Source organism: Pavona decussata, unplaced genomic scaffold, assembly GCF_977016875.1.
Source record: "Pavona decussata unplaced genomic scaffold, jaPavDecu1.1 SCAFFOLD_193, whole genome shotgun sequence".
NCBI classification, from domain to species: domain Eukaryota; kingdom Metazoa; phylum Cnidaria; class Anthozoa; order Scleractinia; family Agariciidae; genus Pavona; species Pavona decussata.
The window spans coordinates 260,867-277,147 of record NW_028145602.1 but is presented as its reverse complement, the minus strand read 5'-3'; the positions used below and the strand labels follow the sequence as shown (position 1 = coordinate 277,147).

Sequence of the window (16,281 nt, the reverse complement as noted above, 5' to 3'; positions counted from 1 at the left end):
CCTCAGTCATTTTCCTCTTGAGCTCTTCCAAATTAACTTCTTCGATGGCATTCAAATGAGGGCAAGGCGGCATTGTCTTGTGAGCGTGCACCACGGAATGAAGAGTATCGGAGAAGAACCTCTGCAGGGCATGTATCGACGTGAAAACGGTTCGGGTCAACAGAACAGAAATTAAGAAGATCACTTTGTCTTTCTCACGAGATACAACGACTTATAAAAACTTCCAGCTAAGTTTTCTTGATTTCTGGTATTTGGCGACTGAGTAACAAAGACAGGCTGCCTCAAATTGTTCGTCGAACAACGCTGGTGTGGTGTTTCGTCACATCGTCCATTGATCTGGAACTTCTAGAAGAGTTCGGGTTTGTATGGCAATAACAAGTTTTTTGTGGATTTAGAAACAATTTCAAATAGCTCAGATCTTCCTCATGCCTCAAAAGTAGTCGTCTGTAGACGTTCTACTGTTTTGTTTCGCTACTAACAGCTTTTTCTTGACCAGATAAATGTAACATCTCTAAAGGCAGGAATCGTCCGCCATGTTTTCACTGACCTATTCAATCCCATAATGCTTTCTGCTCTTTTTGCACGGGAGGAGTACACCCCGCTCTCCACTCCCCACAAAATTTTCTGGGCAAAAAGATAAAAAGGAAAGAAAGCAAAACAAACCAAAACACCAGCCATTTTTGTTTAATTCTTCCCAGTTGCTTCTGTAATATTTCCTGCTTTTGACTGACACCTGGTATCCAGGTTGGACTTCAACACCTGTGAGTTTTATCAACTCATAAGAACTCAATACTTGTTTCTTTTTCCAACCGTTCTTCATTTCTCGTGGGGCGGGATAGTTGTCTTGCTGGGCCTGGTTGTACGAAAGCCGATTAACGCTAATCTACGATTAAAAGTTTATCAAGGTTTTCATCTCGCTCTTTAAAAGTGGTTTTAAAACGTAATTTCAAGCTAAAGGTAAAGAAAAGTCTAAGTCAAAAGTGAGGGCCAAAAATCTTTTGCAAGAATCTTTACCGATAAGTAATTACTGTAAACTTGAATCAAAGTTCACGTTAATCCAGGATTAGCTTAATCGGGCTTTGAACAACTGAGCCCTGGATTTTTCAGTACCTTGAATGTTCCACCTATAAGAGTTGTAATGGAGGTGATGGAGGTCTGATAACGTAGCATGGCCCAGTCAGTGAGGCAACGGTCCGTCATCTGGCGTTGGTTCTTGTTGTTTATTTTTTTCCATTTTCAACCAGGAGCTATAATTATCACTGTTGTTTTCAATACAGGTGTTTGCAAGAACGTATGCCTTTCATGTCTCTTTCGTGGCGCATCAGATTGATAACAATTTGAAAATACTCAGGCTGACAAAAGTGACAAGTCTACAAGGCTCCGACGAAGTTCCTTTGATTCGCAAGTGGGCTATTTTTAGAACTATGCTTGCATTTGGTGCCTGTATTGATAGCCTTGACGAAAACTGTGTGATACGCTTTACCAAGCAATCATCAATAAAGTGAATTGGAGCTACGCTTTCTATTGATGCTGGTTTTAATAGCCGATAATGTACAACACTTTGGAAAGTGCTTAAATTTAAACGGCAGACATAACACACGGAGTTCTACAAGGTGCAACGAAATTGGCTAAAAAAAAAAATTCTATAACAAAAAAAATAAAAATAAAAATAAACGAAATTGGCTACTGGTTGGAGAGAAAAGCCTGCTTGTGAATATTATAAGACCAAGATCCAGTATAGGTTACGCAAAGGGTTTTGGTTACGCAGGGACTAAATCTGGGGCACAAACTTCAAACAAAAACCTAGTTTAATGGCCAAGCGCCCACGAGTCTTCTAAAGCTCAGTGGTGGACCACTCCCGTTGGGAAAACTCGGATTTTCTTTTTCCGAGTATGCTTGTATCACTCACTGAATAATTCATCATTCTCATGTTCAAGTTAGTTCCTCTCCCTCCTAAACGGCGTGGCAGGGGGCTTGAAAGGGGGGGAGAGAGAAGGGGAATCGGGCGCGGGAAGCGAGAGCCGAGAGAGGGGAAAGGAATCCCTTTTCCCTGCAGGCTAGCTCCCTCTCCCATTCAATGCTCTTTCTGCACTGGGAAAGCGTGATTTTTCATGAAAACGTGGCCAGGATTGTAGCTCGCTTCAGATCAATTCCTCATTAGTCAATTCCAACAATGCCATCCCCCCGAACCGGGCATTTTACCTCATTGCCGGTCCCGGGCATTAGTCTACCCCGGGGCATTTGACTGCGGTCACGTGATTATTCACGTCGCAGCACTGTCACCTCCATTTTAAAAATGGTAAGTTCATCGGCAAAGACGACGCTAGGGAGTTTACGCAACAGAACGCCTGATGTGGTGGGACGGCAAATTGTCTGTGGCCGTGACGTCCAGGTATTTACTAGTCTAGACTGTAATATTCCTACCGCTCGTGGTCTTCGCCTTGTAACAGATGAGGGAACACCAGTTTTAGTCGCAAATCGCCTTAAAATGTGATGGTACTAGGATATCATGTTGGTCACACATCGATAATTCACCGTGCCCTTCCCTCAGCCGTCCTGTTGCGTAAGCTCACTACTGACAAAATGAGACGGTAGACCACAGAATGAACGGACAGTGGAGCAATATGGAGAAATAAGACTTATTTTGAGACTTAGTTTAGCCGGAATTAGCTTTGACTAGAATCAAGGTATGCCCAAATTATATTTTAGCTGTACCGTGGGGCATTTGAAAAGCTCGTGGAACATTAAAAAATTCGTAATGCCCCGGAGTCGACCGGGGGGAGGAGTGGGAGGGGGATGGGCATTGGTGGAAATGACTGATCCATAAGAACATCCGACTTTTGTGCAAAGTCATGGGTTCGACTCTCGCGGGGTACTCAACAAGAGTTTCTCTTTGGCATGTTGAGTACATCTTTCTTTAAGACTTCCACATTTGAAAACACACTACAGAAAATACAACCTCGAGAAACAGGCACATTGTTTCTCCGTTACTACGCATTTTATTTAGATCTTCGCCTAACAATCGCCATTTCCTTAGTAAATAAATAATTTCGGTCCAAAAGATGAGATAAATATACTGAAAAATACGCTCAAATGTACAATTAATACAACTTTTTTCAAAAAGTATCACTGTTAGCTTAAAGCTGAATATTACTCAGTGATACCAAATAAATATTAAATTCTTTTCTCTGTACTTTTGTTTTACAAAATAAGAATTCAAAATGGCTATATCCTTAAGAGCGTACTGACGGCTTAAAAGGGCCAGGTTTTGTTTTGATGCACGTTTTGTCAGGTATAAAAGGCAGAAAACTGCACCATTCCATGACGTTAAAATGAAAAATAAGATGGCAAATCGTTTAAAACTTAAAAATCCCTGATAAAACATATCGATATGTCTGAATATCTGGTGATAACAGTTCATAAGGGGTGAGGAAAATAACGCTGAAGAAAGAGGAGGGAACTCTCTCTGTGTGGAACCGTTCAGCTTTAACATTTAGGGTGCGTTCGATTGACCCTATTCCGGAATGAAAATACATACAATGATTACTAGAAATCCCTCAAGAGAGGTTTTTGGAGTTACTGGAATACAAAATGGCTCTTAAATTATCGTGTATCACCGAACGTTTGTAGTCACGCCGTCCCAAATTTACCTAAAAAGAGAAATCTAACAACTATTTCACTTATTCTTATTCCGGGTGAATACGGTCAATCGAACGCGACATTAAATACATATCAGAAAAACAGTACTCAGTAGGTAAATAAACCAACAGCATGAAGCAGGCTCTTTTCACTTCTGTCTCTACGCTTTCCAAATGTTCTTAAATTCCTGAGCTTTTTGAGAACATGATGTTTTCTTTCTGGCCTTTGTTTCTTCATTGATGTCTTTCCTTCTTAACAATTGAAATAAATTATTAGCAACAAGGCAGCCTTGGTTTTTCTCAGTGGAAGTATCCATCACACCATGCAATGAAGCCATCGTTACCGTTAAGCAAGCGTCAGGCAACAAACTCCGAAGTAAACACTATCGTGACATAGCTGGATGGTAAGTCACGCAACAAATCATGGATTCAACTTATATCTAGTTCTCTCCCCAATTTTCTCTGAGCTGAACGCAATATTCTTTTGAACCCCGTTCTCATCTTCCCAGTTTTCTTTCTCTTTCCTGGCTCCGTCTTTATCTTTCTCCCAGTCTTCCTTTCCATCATTACTTTCCTTCCCCCAATTCTCTCCTGCATGGCTCATTTCCTCTTCCCAGTCTGCCTCTGTATCGCTATTTTCCCCTTCCCAGTTTTCTTTTGAATTGCTCCTTTCCTCTTCCCAATTTTCCCTTCCAACGCTCGGTTCCTCCTCACAGTTTTCTAACCTCTCACCATCTCCCTCCTTCCAAATTTCCCTTGTATCGTTCTTTTCTTCCTCCCAGTTTTCTCTCACATCTCGTTTTTCCTCCTCCCACATTTCTCTTGTATCCTCCTGCATCTCTTCCCAATTTTCTTTCGTATCGTTCACTTCCTCTTTCCAATTTTCCCTTGTATCACTCATTTCCTCTTCCCAGTTTTCTTTTGTATCACTCACTTCCTCTTCCCAGGTTTCTCTGGCATCGGTTCTCTCGTCATCATAGTCTTCACCTGTTTCGCTGTTCATGTCTTCCGTTTCCCAACATTCTCTTCGCTCGTCATCTTCCCGATTCTCCCTCGCATGCCTGTTCTGTGCTGCTTCAAACGTTTCCATTTCTTCCCACTGCGGTTTAAATTCCACATCTCCCTGGTCTTCATTTTCTCTTTCTGTGCGCGGCGCCTTATTCCAGTAATTTCGCCGCCGTCCTTGATGTTTTCGGTCCAGCAGACGCTTCTGTCGCGCCAGTTCTGGAAAATAGTCTGTTAGGAAATCAATCAATCAATCAATCAATCAATCAATCAATCAATCAATCAATCAATCAATCAATCAATCAATCAATCAATCAATCAATCAATCAATCAGTCAGTCAGTCAGTCAGTCAGTCAGTAAGTCAATCAATCAATCAATCAATCAATCAATCAATCAGTCAAATCAATCAACCAATCAATCAATCAATCAATCAATCAATCACTCACTCACTCAAATCAATCATTCAATCAATCAATCAATCAACCAATCAATCAATCACTCACTCAAATCAATCAATCAATCAATCAATCAATTAATCAACGAACTAACCAACCAATCAATCAATCAATCAATCAATCAATCAATCACTCAATCAGAGCTTACTGTTTAACGAAAATAAGTGAACACGGCTAAATCTAAACGTATTTGAAAGACCTTTCCACGCTGCGCAGCAAGAACCATATTGTAATACTTACGAGAGCCCAAGGCATCCTTTGCGGCTGCCATTTCTGCTTGTTGAATGCTGCAAGGAGACAGCAATATTTGGTTAAGTTTGAGAACTGGTGGTGCTAACAAACAGAACTATTCTAAAAACAAGATATATCATGTAGAATTGGAAAAAACCTAAGAGTGCTTTAAAATTGTTAGAAAGAAAGGTATTTGACGCTTTCTTTCTGGAGTCAAAGTTTTATGGTGTGTTTTAAAAACTAGGTCAGAGAAGATAAGGAAAGGGGGGAGAGGGTATAAGATTTTAGACCACACCCTGGTGTTAATGCCTCTTCATATCAAGACATGTTAAAAACAATCGCACTGTACCTTTTTCCGTCACCGGAACCCAATCTTTTATTCTTGTAATAAACAGCAACTATTGAAGAGACAAATAATTTAAAATAAAATTTAAAAAAAACGCTGAGAATGTCTGTGAGATTAAATGATGGAATTGCATGCACTGAAATTTCCCGCTTATACCAATTGATTATCCTTCGGGAGAACAAAAAAGATGGTGTTGCGCTTTTAAATTGTGAGATACAGAGCCCATTTGGCCACTTTTAACATCGCGAAACAGTGGTTTATTCTACGGGAATAGCCACAACATTAGACATACTGGCCTGGAAAGACAAAAATCTCACATAAGAAAGGAAGAAATATCGACAAAGGGAGAAAAAAGGAAAAGCATTGACCGCTTTTATCCTGTGCTGTGCACAAGCTAGCCGATTTGAAAGGGCACTTATTTTCCATTAAATTGTGCTTTTTACTTTCTTGTTATTTTTCTGCCTTGGCTATTCTAGGTTAATTCACTGCCTTCCTCACCTGTATAGTGTTTGTGATGTGCGGGACCCTTGTTTTGAAGAACTCTACCAAGGAAACATGATAGACAATAGTAAACCATCAACCCGAATAATGTATAACCCGTCACAGTCGCCAGGAATTGTACCACATGTTTTCCGCGCTCTTTTTTATCAGCTTGTAGTCGCCACTTTGCCAAAGCGCGCGTAAATAAACGTCTGGTAGTCTAAAAGTCTATACCAATTCTGATTTTAACAGCGTGTCCTTTACAAGGAAAACACTTTGTTGCTAGAAATGAAAAATCAAAGGCTCCTGTGAGCCAACTTGTGAATGCTGATGACACATCAGTAATTGAAATTAAGACGGCTACGTACACTACCTTGAAAGCTAAAAGAAATTATATCTTTTCCCGATCATGTAACGAGAAATAACCTTTCTTAAACTATAAAAATGATTGTAAACATACTCCCTACACATTTAATAAGATTATTCTGATGCGCCGTAAAAAAAATTCACGTGTTTTTTATTCAAAGTTCATTCCGACACTTCACTAATTGAATTTAAGACACCGCACTTTCACTGCACATGCCTGAAAGTTAACAACCGAACCAACCAAACAACTAACCGACCGATCAACCAAGTGAAAACCCCGTTATCGCTATAACGCGTTCATTGCGCATGCGCGCATTTTCGAGTTAAACAGAACGGTGAAAGAACAAGTGGGCCAAAAAAAGTTGGCAAGGTTTTACGGTTAGTGTAAGGGTTTCTGAGCTGAATTTGATTCACAATTCCCAGTAAACGGTTTTCTGGGTACTGCACAGGCATCCTGATAACTGATGGTCTGAGGGTTCAGTAAATGCATGGCTCAAAACTTAAAGGGAACCTCCACTCTGACAACAAACTTCGACGTTAAATTGTTGGAAATGTCTAAATTGTAACTTTTAGTTTGAAAAGTAGAAATAACATTCAAGAGTGCTAAAAATTAGATAAGATTATCGTCTGATTTCGCTTTTAAATTTTCCGCGTGCCGCCATTTTGGGTTATATGACGTCATACGGTTGCAGCTATTATTCCATTAGTGAGCGGTAGTTCTTTTGTGTGAAACAATTGATCAACCGTATTACGTCATGAAATCCAACATGGTGGCGTCCAGGAACTTTTAAAGCGTAAATGAGCGATGATCAAATCATGTTTTGTCCGACACAGAAATATTATTTCCATGTTTTCCAAAAAAATGTAAAATAAGATTGTAGTTTCAGCAATTTAACGTTGACGTATTTCAACAGTCGAGGTAAACTCACTTGTACTGTGGTAGATCAGGTGTTTTTCCGTGCTCGCGGGATGTCAGACAACACTGCTGCAACTGCGACTTGGCGTCCATCCAATCCTGGTTAATGATGAACTCCTACGAATAAAGAAACGATTAACTTGTCGCCGTTGTTGGGTAGTACTTCTCACTCTCGTTTCCTTCACCGTTTTCGTCCGTACCAGTTTAGGAAAGGGGAGGATGGTAAAAAAAATGATTTGAAGCTATTTTGAGGAGGTTTTCTTCTCTCTTCGGGTAGAGAAAATAGCTCTCAGCTCGAGCTAGTCTTTCATGATCTTGCAAAGATATCAAGATACTTGGGGAGCAGGAATGGCGCAGTGGTAAGAGCACTCGCCTCCCACCAATGTGGCCCGGGTTCGATTCACGGATTCGGCGTCATATGTGGATTGAGCTTGTTGTTAGTTCTCGTCCTTGCTCCGAGAGGTTTTTCTCCGGATAATTCGCTTTCCCCTCTCCTCAAAAACCAACACTTCTAAATTCCAATTCGACCTGGAAAGTGTCCCCAATGAGTGCTCTGTGCTAAATACATTGACACTTAAATAAAGTGATTTATCTTTATTTTTTTAAGATGCTTTACCTCAAGACGAGGGAAAAGGCAGACGCGGCAAAAGACCTCCACATGTCTGAGTCCTTTGTCTACGTACAAAGCAGCCACAAAAGCTTCAAACGAAACAACAAATGTAGTTAGTATAATTACACATGTAATGAAGGTCTTAGCAATTGACAAGAGTTATGGTATTGTTTTATTCATTGTTGTAATCTTTATTACAGTTTAAAGCAGTCTGCAATACTCTGTTAAGAGTGAAGACTTAATTAGTAAATAAAATAAAAATTTAAATGGACACCAGGCCCCAGTTGTTCAAAGGGCGGGGAGCTCTATCCAGCGGATGAAATGTGTTGGTTGGATTACATTTATCCGCTGGATAGCGATTTATCCAATGGATCGAGTTACCGCTCTTTGAACAACCGAGGCCAGGATCGACAAAAGTTGTGAAAATTACCTTCCAATATATCCGCCAAAAGTTTCTCGCGAAAAGCCTTCATTCCGGTCTGCTGTAAAACGGGGGTGGGTGGGAGACAAAAAAAATTAAAATAACAACATTTAAGTAAACGGTTCGTCAGTAAATACAAGAAACCGACGTACGAAAAAAGATAGCGGCTGTACATTCTACTGCAACACCTTGCGAACTTAACAAAGCCAACTAGCGCATAGAAAACCATATTGTATGGCGAAATGCCTCCCTGAACTAATAACATTTCGTATACAACGTTTGAAGATTTTAGAACTTTTCTGTGCGTTTGTATGAGCGTTTTAAGATAAATGCACCAGTCGCTATCCTTTTTCCGTATGGTGGATTACGCTAAGCTAAACTAGGCAATTTTTTTCAAATTGCAACTTGTCTCACAGTTTTGTTGCGCAGTTAAGACACAAGTTGCACAAAACGTTACCTAATGTAACATGCCCTGAAATGAACATGTCGCGAGACATTTATTACTTCCAGCTTTACGCGAAGCAGAACCGACTTCTACTTCTTGCAACGATTGCCGATTGCGGTAACAAAATATAAATTGCGATTCATGTTCATTTCAGGGTACGTTACACTAGGCAACGCTAACTTTGGTACAACCAGTGTCACAACAAGACTGCGAGGCAGCCCACTTGACGATAGCACATGACCGTTTTGCAGCTTGAAACAACTACGTTGGGATATCAATAGTTGCCTTCACCCTCCCCATCCCGACAGGAATCTTGCCGATTGCCCCCCCCCCCCCCCCCACAACTCCCCACAAACGTTCGTTACGTTCCCTTGTGTTTCGCTTGTACCGCGATATTAGAAACTGAAAAAATAACAGAGCGCTTCGTCGATTATTTCAGACAGTACTTATGTACAATTGTTTCCAAGGTTTTTTAACCATAGAAAAGAAACGGCTTCCAGAAAGCAGCGGCTTCTTCATTCGCCTACGAAATCCGAAAATAGAAGGGGCCGTTATTTCCTGAATACTAGGGTATCAGTACTGCTAGCTTGTAACTTCTTACTCACAAGGAAAAATCAAGAAAAGTTTATGCCTTTATAGATTGCCGGGGCTTCCTAGACATCAAAAGTGAAGCTAAGGACTTTAAGCCAAGGCCTAATACCTTGTAACCAATCAGGTGCCAAATTACAATCCCACGTGACTCTCGCTTAACACACACCTGTCCTCCAAAGTTGATAAGCTTATCCAGTCCCAGCTCTCTGGCAAGCTTCGCCTGGATCCGGTGATTGACAAGAGAGCTCCGCAACAGCTGTTATGAAATAAGGGTCTCGTTTAGTAACAGAAACTTCACGAGAACGCAAAAATGCTTATGCGAACCCAATCCCATTAGCCCTTGTGTACCCACGTTTCCGGCAAAAATAGCCACGTGACCATAACTATCCTATGTTTGCCGCTCTCCGTTTTCCGTTTCTAGGTTAAGTTGAGAAATTACACGTTAACATCAATGGGATACCTTTTATTTTGCACTATTCTCGTCTCTTTAATAATTCTTTTGAGAAAACGTAAACGCGAATCTGGCGTTAGCCGCGATCAGTCCTAAATCTCTTTATTGCCCCTGTAAATGTCATTCCTAATTCAGTTTTGCCTTTTTCTTTTTCTTTTTTTTTTTCAGATCGAGGTCAAGCGCAAAACCTTTCTTATGAATTTAGATTTATTTGCAAGTGATTGAAACGTCTTTCCATATCAAAAGTTTTGCACTTGGACTCGCTCTGAATTAGGTGCTGGAAGCAACTCGGAAAACTGACGACGCCATGTATGCCTACCGTAAGATGTCCTTCATGGTGCTCAGGAAAATGCTTGTAAAGATAAACGGACACAACGAATTGTAGAACAGAGTCTCCCAAGAATTCCATACGCTGGTTACTGCCACTGAAGGGAGAACAGCAAAAAAAAGAACTTAATAAATGTAAATTCTTTGAGAGAAAAAAACTATTTACAACCTCTTCAAGTTACTAATTGCGAGGCTAAGTGCAAAGTTTTTATTATGAAAATTAGTTTTCATTCATACGCAAACAAATAATTTTCATATGAAAAGTTTTGTACTCAGCCTCGCTTTCATATTGAGGTTCACAGCAACTCGGAAATGGCCTATTGGTGAACGCGAACAAATACTCATAAACAAGCGCTCGTTGCCTGATGAGTAATTCTTGGAAAAACAAGTTTCATTTACCCCCAAATGATTTTTGTGGAACGAATCACTTAAAGCACAAGCACTAGTGAGAACTCCCAATGTCACCATGCCAACACGACGCACTGTGGTTCTGTGCTTCTTGCCTCTTAAGCCTAAGGGCGCTTTCCAATTCTCACAATTGACTGGCCAGACCGGTCAGTCTGTAAACAAACGCGTCATTTTGAAGGATGGTGCTGCAAACTATTGAAAAATAATCACTCCGAAAACGATACGCGCTATTTTGAACAAATTTGAAGAATCCTTTAAATCGGTAAATTCCCTTCTGACCGGTCTGGCAAAAAATTTGAGTTCGACTACTTACAGGGTGAGGTTATTGAAGCCGACTTGTGGGTGAGTGAAGGCACGAGCCAACAAGCGAATGTGGGTGAACTCGATTCCACTGGCTTGCTCAAACTCCTGTAATTTCTGGTACAAAAATACAGAACATGTATCAGAAGTGGTATCGTAAATGGAAGGCCTATGGAACAAAAAGTTTATGATAGATAGAGGCGAAGACATTACGACAAGTAAAATAAATTATCCTCTGCTTAAATGAGAGTAAAGACGTTGAAAAGTTAACCTGAAGAAGTTCGGATGAAGCAATAAGATGTCTGTCGCCATCTGGCTGTTGGGCCTGCAAGGAATTAAATAATCAAATATGGTGAAAGTTAGCTTATAAAAAAATAAATAAATAAATCAACTTTGTTTAACGAGGGTGACACTTAACAGTCTGACGACTGACAAACCTGTGGCCCTCGGATTCCAGATCGAATTGGAATTTGGAAATGTTGGTTTTTGTGGAGGGGGAAACCCGGAGAACCCGGAGAAAAATCCTGTCAGAGCAAGGACGAGAATCAACAACAAACTCAACCCACATATGACGTTGAGTCCGGGAATCGAACCCGGGCCACATTGGTGGGAGGTAAGTGCTCTCACGACTGTGCCATCCCTGCTCCCCAATGAAAGCTTATAGCAGCTTACAAAATTATCAAAACCCCCAATCCTTATCCGGCCTAAAACTACACTAAACGTTTTCATTTCTTTAATTAATCGAGGATCCAAGAATCATCAAAATGTCTTTGAGGAGGCAACGAACAAGAATGAAAAATAATCACCTACCTGCAAAGGATGCTTGGGCAAGTTGGTCCAAACTTCTCTTAGTTCCTAAAAGCAGAATAAGACTGTTGTAAAAACTGTTCGAACCAGAACCAAAGCAATTATCAATCCAGCGTACGCAAAAAGATGGCTGCTGAGGTAAAAATATCAAGGTCTGAACCACAGAGACAGCAAACAAACCTCCTCGTCAAAAGCTAGTTTAGTAAAAAGTTCTGTGACCGGTTTTAAACCACTTTCCAGGTACATCGCTCCTAGAAAAATAAGAAAAGATTACCGTTCAGGAAACAGAACGTGGTAAAACTTAAAAGAGGATTACCTAAACTAAGGCTGGCATTCAAAACAGCAACAAATATGAGGTAATAGTTTTGACTTCATAAAATTAATGTATTACTCCGACCCAAAACTAACTGGAAATGGATCCAAACTCAGTTGAAAACTAGCTAAAATTAACTTGAAAAACTACAATAACGAAGAAGCAAACCATTAACGTAATAAATCACTACTTCAGCAACAACTTCTGACGTTTGGGCAGAAGAGGGAAACTTTCAGTGACAACATCATTCTGAGATCAATCCTCCTCGAGCTTTGAGATACCCTTGCAAACAGTGACATTAGTGTGGTAGTGTGGAGAATGTTGCGTACGTTTAACCTTTCAAGCACCAATTGTGATCAACATCTACTTTCTCCTTAAAGCTTCACTACTTGATCAAAGATGAAAGTAGTGAAAATGAAGGAAATGATCACCAAAGATTAAAGGCCTTGATACTTAACCAAATTCTCCCGAGTAGTATCATAAGAAATATCTGTATAACAGTGAAGAGAATATTCATGTTGATATCGGGATTTTAAAAAAACTCACCTAGAAGAGCTTCAAAGCAGTTGGCCATCGCATGTTCCAGATCGTCTTTCAAACATAAGTCAGGGCTGAAAGATTGAGACGATAAAGTTAAGGATTCCATTGCAAATACAAAACAAAACAAACAAACAAACAAACAACAACAACAACAACAACAAAACAGAAATGAAACCTCTGTCCAGAAAGTACCTACCCGTGCGAGTACTGCATGTAATCCGACAGTCCTAATTTCTGGTGAATTAAAAATGTTTCCAATTAGTAAGCTTCGAAGGAAAGTTTTTTCTATCATAAACGTCTACACCTAAGTCCTAAAGAGACGAAGAGACAAATTACGGAGAGATCTACACAGCCGTTATCAGGGCTATCTTACAACCGGCCTGGCCTGCGTTGTGACAGCCAAACAACAGCTACAAAGGGAACAAAGCACCAGCTAAACGATCGAACATTTATCTCCAGCATCGTGCTTGTCACACAAAGGGTTGGGTGGCTAAACAGGCAAACAACGTTTGACCGAACAGTGCATAAAGTGAGCCAACATAACGCTTAATGGATAAGTACTTCACTACAATAAGGGATACATGAAGTGTATACGGCTTTATGAACATTACCGCTGAAATTTGACGTGACTAGTTGAGACGTCATGCGTCACACAAATTCAGTTTCTGATTTTTGCTTTTCCCGCTCGCTCAAGCATTGCTGACAGAAGGGCTCAACTATCAAACATTTGTTTATAATGCGAAATGTTGGATGAAAATGTTTCCTACTATCATACAATGGTCCGGCATGCGATGTGACAGCCAAACAGCAATCGTAAAGAGAACAAAAAAAAAGTAGAAGAAAGACTGGAGACTAACAAGAATCTCTGGACAGCACGTCCTTAGCTGATGAAACGCATGTCTATATTTACCTTGGCAAGTTCCGCCAGATGTTTGTTCTGTACTAAAGCTGAGCGGTACATTGCTAAACCTCCTTCAGGCTTGGACGGCAGCATGAAATACAAGTGAGCGCTGGAAAAAAAATAAAAAATAAAATGAAATGACGTGGAAACCAAACAGATAAATATATTGAAATCGCCACTCCAATTTGTTTCTAGGATCACAAAGTCTACGCACAGTAACCAATTTTCTTCACTTCCTGTTTGACAAATTTTAAAATCCAAAACCAAGAAACAGTCTTACACAATGCAATGTATAAAACAACATCTAACAAAAACAGCTGCCCGAAATCGTCGCTCCACCTTAACCTTTCAGAAGCTGGAGCCTACAACTAAATACCACTCCAGTCACCTGCTTATTAACTCCAAAACAGCATCTCCGAGAAATTCAAGCCTCTCATTGTGGCGTATCCTATAAACGAAGAACAAAAAATACCCACAGGACAGGCCAAATCAGTGTCTGAAATAGAACTCTTTAGAATCATGTTATAGGCAAAATGTCAGCCACTTTTTAGGAAGTTCATTAAGCGTTAAACTGAATGTAGTCAGTAAGATTAAGTGTTTGCAGAACCGGTTACAATTGAAAACTGATTTGTCAGGAAACGGAAATAAAAAGGCTGCAGATGAGTGGCGTTCTATCGTTAGTAACGGCTAAAAAACCTGACATTGTAAGCTCTTAATCTGACTATTATCTTTCAGGTTCCTCAGTGCGACTGCTCAATTATTAAGTTGTTAAGTTCACTGCGAATGACTTACTGTATTGTGTAATGGCTCACATCTTCTCTTATAAAACCATTAAGCTACAATCTGACTAATTTCTGTCTCCGACTCATTTTTTTACTCTGCATTTTAAGATGTTACCGTTTGCAGAATATTACAGTTTAGTTGTGACTTCTTGAGGCTACGTCTGTCTGTCTGTCTGACTGATCTGCTCTGATCTGTCTGTCTGGCTCTACTGTATTTGTCTCTCCGTTTGCCTTACCAACTGTACATGTATGCCTTTGATATCTTCATTCATCTGTCGATTCTTCCGTGTCTGTCTGTCTGTCTGTCCGTCTGACTCTACTCTACCTTTCTAGCTTATTCCGTGCCTTGCTTCCGATTAGTTCCCTTCTAGCTGTACTTTCATGCTTGAAATTAGCGAGAGTGCCATAATCGTCGGCGAAACTAGAGGTTAGCAAGGTTAGTTAAGGTTAAGTACTGAAGAGAGGATCAGATGACAATCAAAAAGGTCTTGATCACTCAGGAACACAAAACTTCTCACAGTAAATTACGTTTTATATTTTTCTTCGCTTTGCCTTTCCAGGAGATTGGAATGATAGATGTCAAGTCCTGCTTAGTTCCTGGCCAAGCCAGCACTGTATTAAACTCGGTTTCCGCCGTATAAAACGGCTAGGAAAATTAACAGAGCTGATAGTTTTCCTGTCCACCATGGGCTACCTTCAGCATATTGTGAAGTTGTCCACAGAATAAGCCTGTTTCCACTTGCATCCTTAGTAGTGGAGTAAACCCCCCCCTCCCCGCCTTTAAGAAGAAGGAGATTTGGAAATCTGAGCTTAATTATCATAAAATTTGATGATGAATTTTTGCCTTGAATTTCTCCAAGAATTATCAGTGGTTTGAGAAGCCATATCAAACATATCCGATTTCCAAACTGACGTGCACCTCGAATTTGGTTTAAAAACTGAAAATCGGCTGCGCCTCGTTTTTTCAACCGACTTCTCGGTGTTTGGAAATCGGATGAAATTCTCTTCCTCGTGTTTGGTATATTACTTCGACTATTACAAAATTAGGTTATGTTGGCTGAATAAGCTTTAGAAAAGTGACACAGGCAAATTATTTCTGGGTTGAAATTTGAGAGAGTTAACTTGAAGAACCGCAATGTGTATAAAAATCACAAATACAGCTGTAATTCAATAAACAACCTACATGGATTGATGTTCCTCCATTTTGCCGAGGTTGGACATGACTCGTATGAGCTGGGTGATACCTGAACACAGAACATCAACAACTGAGATAAATGGGAAAAACTCTTTGATTTTGTCAACAAAGTCTGTCGCTAGCTTGACGGTATGCCGTTTAGAGAATGAAAATTGCAAACAATGTTAATTCTCCTAAGATTCCTGCAAACTTCTCAATAATGGTAACTCACTGGTACTGGTTTACAGCTTATTAGTTTGGGCGACTCGTTTTGTCACGAAAATATAGTAAACCATTCTCACTGCCAAAACACCACTCACTGCCTTAGTGGAATTAAGACATGGGAGGCAAAATTTAGCCCAAGCAGGAGTTCGCAAGACAATGATGGAGGAGGGAGGGTAAAAATATTCTACCAGACGAAGCAGAGTGCGTAACTTTGCAAAAGAGGCAAAAAGAACCAGAATAATGTAAACGGGATCCCTAGAGAGCCCGCCAGTATTGAACTATAAACAGAGGATGTTTTAAACAGGCTAAAAAAAATCCGCACGACTGATTTCGCGAGTACAGTAAAAACCCGCGTGTAAGAACCTACATTTTTTAAGTCTGGCAAAATAGGTTCTTGTATTTTGAGGTAGTTGTTGTCAATTTAGGGTAAGTAGGTTCTTAATTAGGTTCTTAATTTCCATGAAGGAGATATAGTTGTTGATAACCAGAAAAATAAACAAACTTGGGTTTGGCCTTTAAATATACAGTATTTATTCCCAACTGTACTT

General features: G+C 40.1%; 2 protein-coding genes across 6 annotated transcripts in view; both read right to left on the bottom strand.

Moving 5' to 3' along the window:
* LOC146461855 (ubiquitin carboxyl-terminal hydrolase 20-like) overlaps positions 1-553 on the bottom strand; it is a 30,480-nt gene extending 29,927 nt beyond the window's left edge. The window contains exon 1 of the mRNA XM_085086333.1: positions 2-553. Coding sequence (XP_084942459.1) covers positions 2-73 — 72 coding nt within the window. The 5' untranslated portion in view covers positions 74-553. The remainder of the gene's footprint in view (position 1) is intronic.
* Positions 554-2,976: 2,423 nt separating this feature from the next.
* The window catches only part of LOC146461854 (uncharacterized), a 30,435-nt gene continuing 17,130 nt past the window's right edge, over positions 2,977-16,281 (bottom strand). For 2 of the 5 annotated variants that reach the window (XM_085086227.1, XM_085086228.1), the window contains exons 21-39: positions 15,518-15,578; positions 14,660-14,755; positions 13,941-14,000; positions 13,562-13,661; positions 12,848-12,885; positions 12,658-12,722; positions 11,979-12,049; positions 11,802-11,846; positions 11,263-11,316; positions 11,005-11,108; positions 10,276-10,381; positions 9,672-9,761; positions 8,479-8,530; positions 8,055-8,137; positions 7,452-7,555; positions 6,175-6,218; positions 5,680-5,728; positions 5,340-5,386; positions 2,977-4,874 (exon numbers count right to left, since the gene is read on the bottom strand). In XM_085086227.1, coding sequence (XP_084942353.1) covers positions 4,060-4,874; positions 5,340-5,386; positions 5,680-5,728; positions 6,175-6,218; positions 7,452-7,555; positions 8,055-8,137; positions 8,479-8,530; positions 9,672-9,761; positions 10,276-10,381; positions 11,005-11,108; positions 11,263-11,316; positions 11,802-11,846; positions 11,979-12,049; positions 12,658-12,722; positions 12,848-12,885; positions 13,562-13,661; positions 13,941-14,000; positions 14,660-14,755; positions 15,518-15,578 — 2,084 coding nt within the window. In that variant the 3' untranslated portion in view covers positions 2,977-4,059. The remainder of the gene's footprint in view (positions 4,875-5,339; positions 5,387-5,679; positions 5,729-6,174; positions 6,219-7,451; positions 7,556-8,054; positions 8,138-8,478; positions 8,531-9,671; positions 9,762-10,275; positions 10,382-11,004; positions 11,109-11,262; positions 11,317-11,801; positions 11,847-11,978; positions 12,050-12,657; positions 12,723-12,847; positions 12,886-13,561; positions 13,662-13,940; positions 14,001-14,659; positions 14,756-15,517; positions 15,579-16,281) is intronic. The other 3 variants (XM_085086229.1, XM_085086230.1, XM_085086231.1) reach the window with 3 other exon arrangements.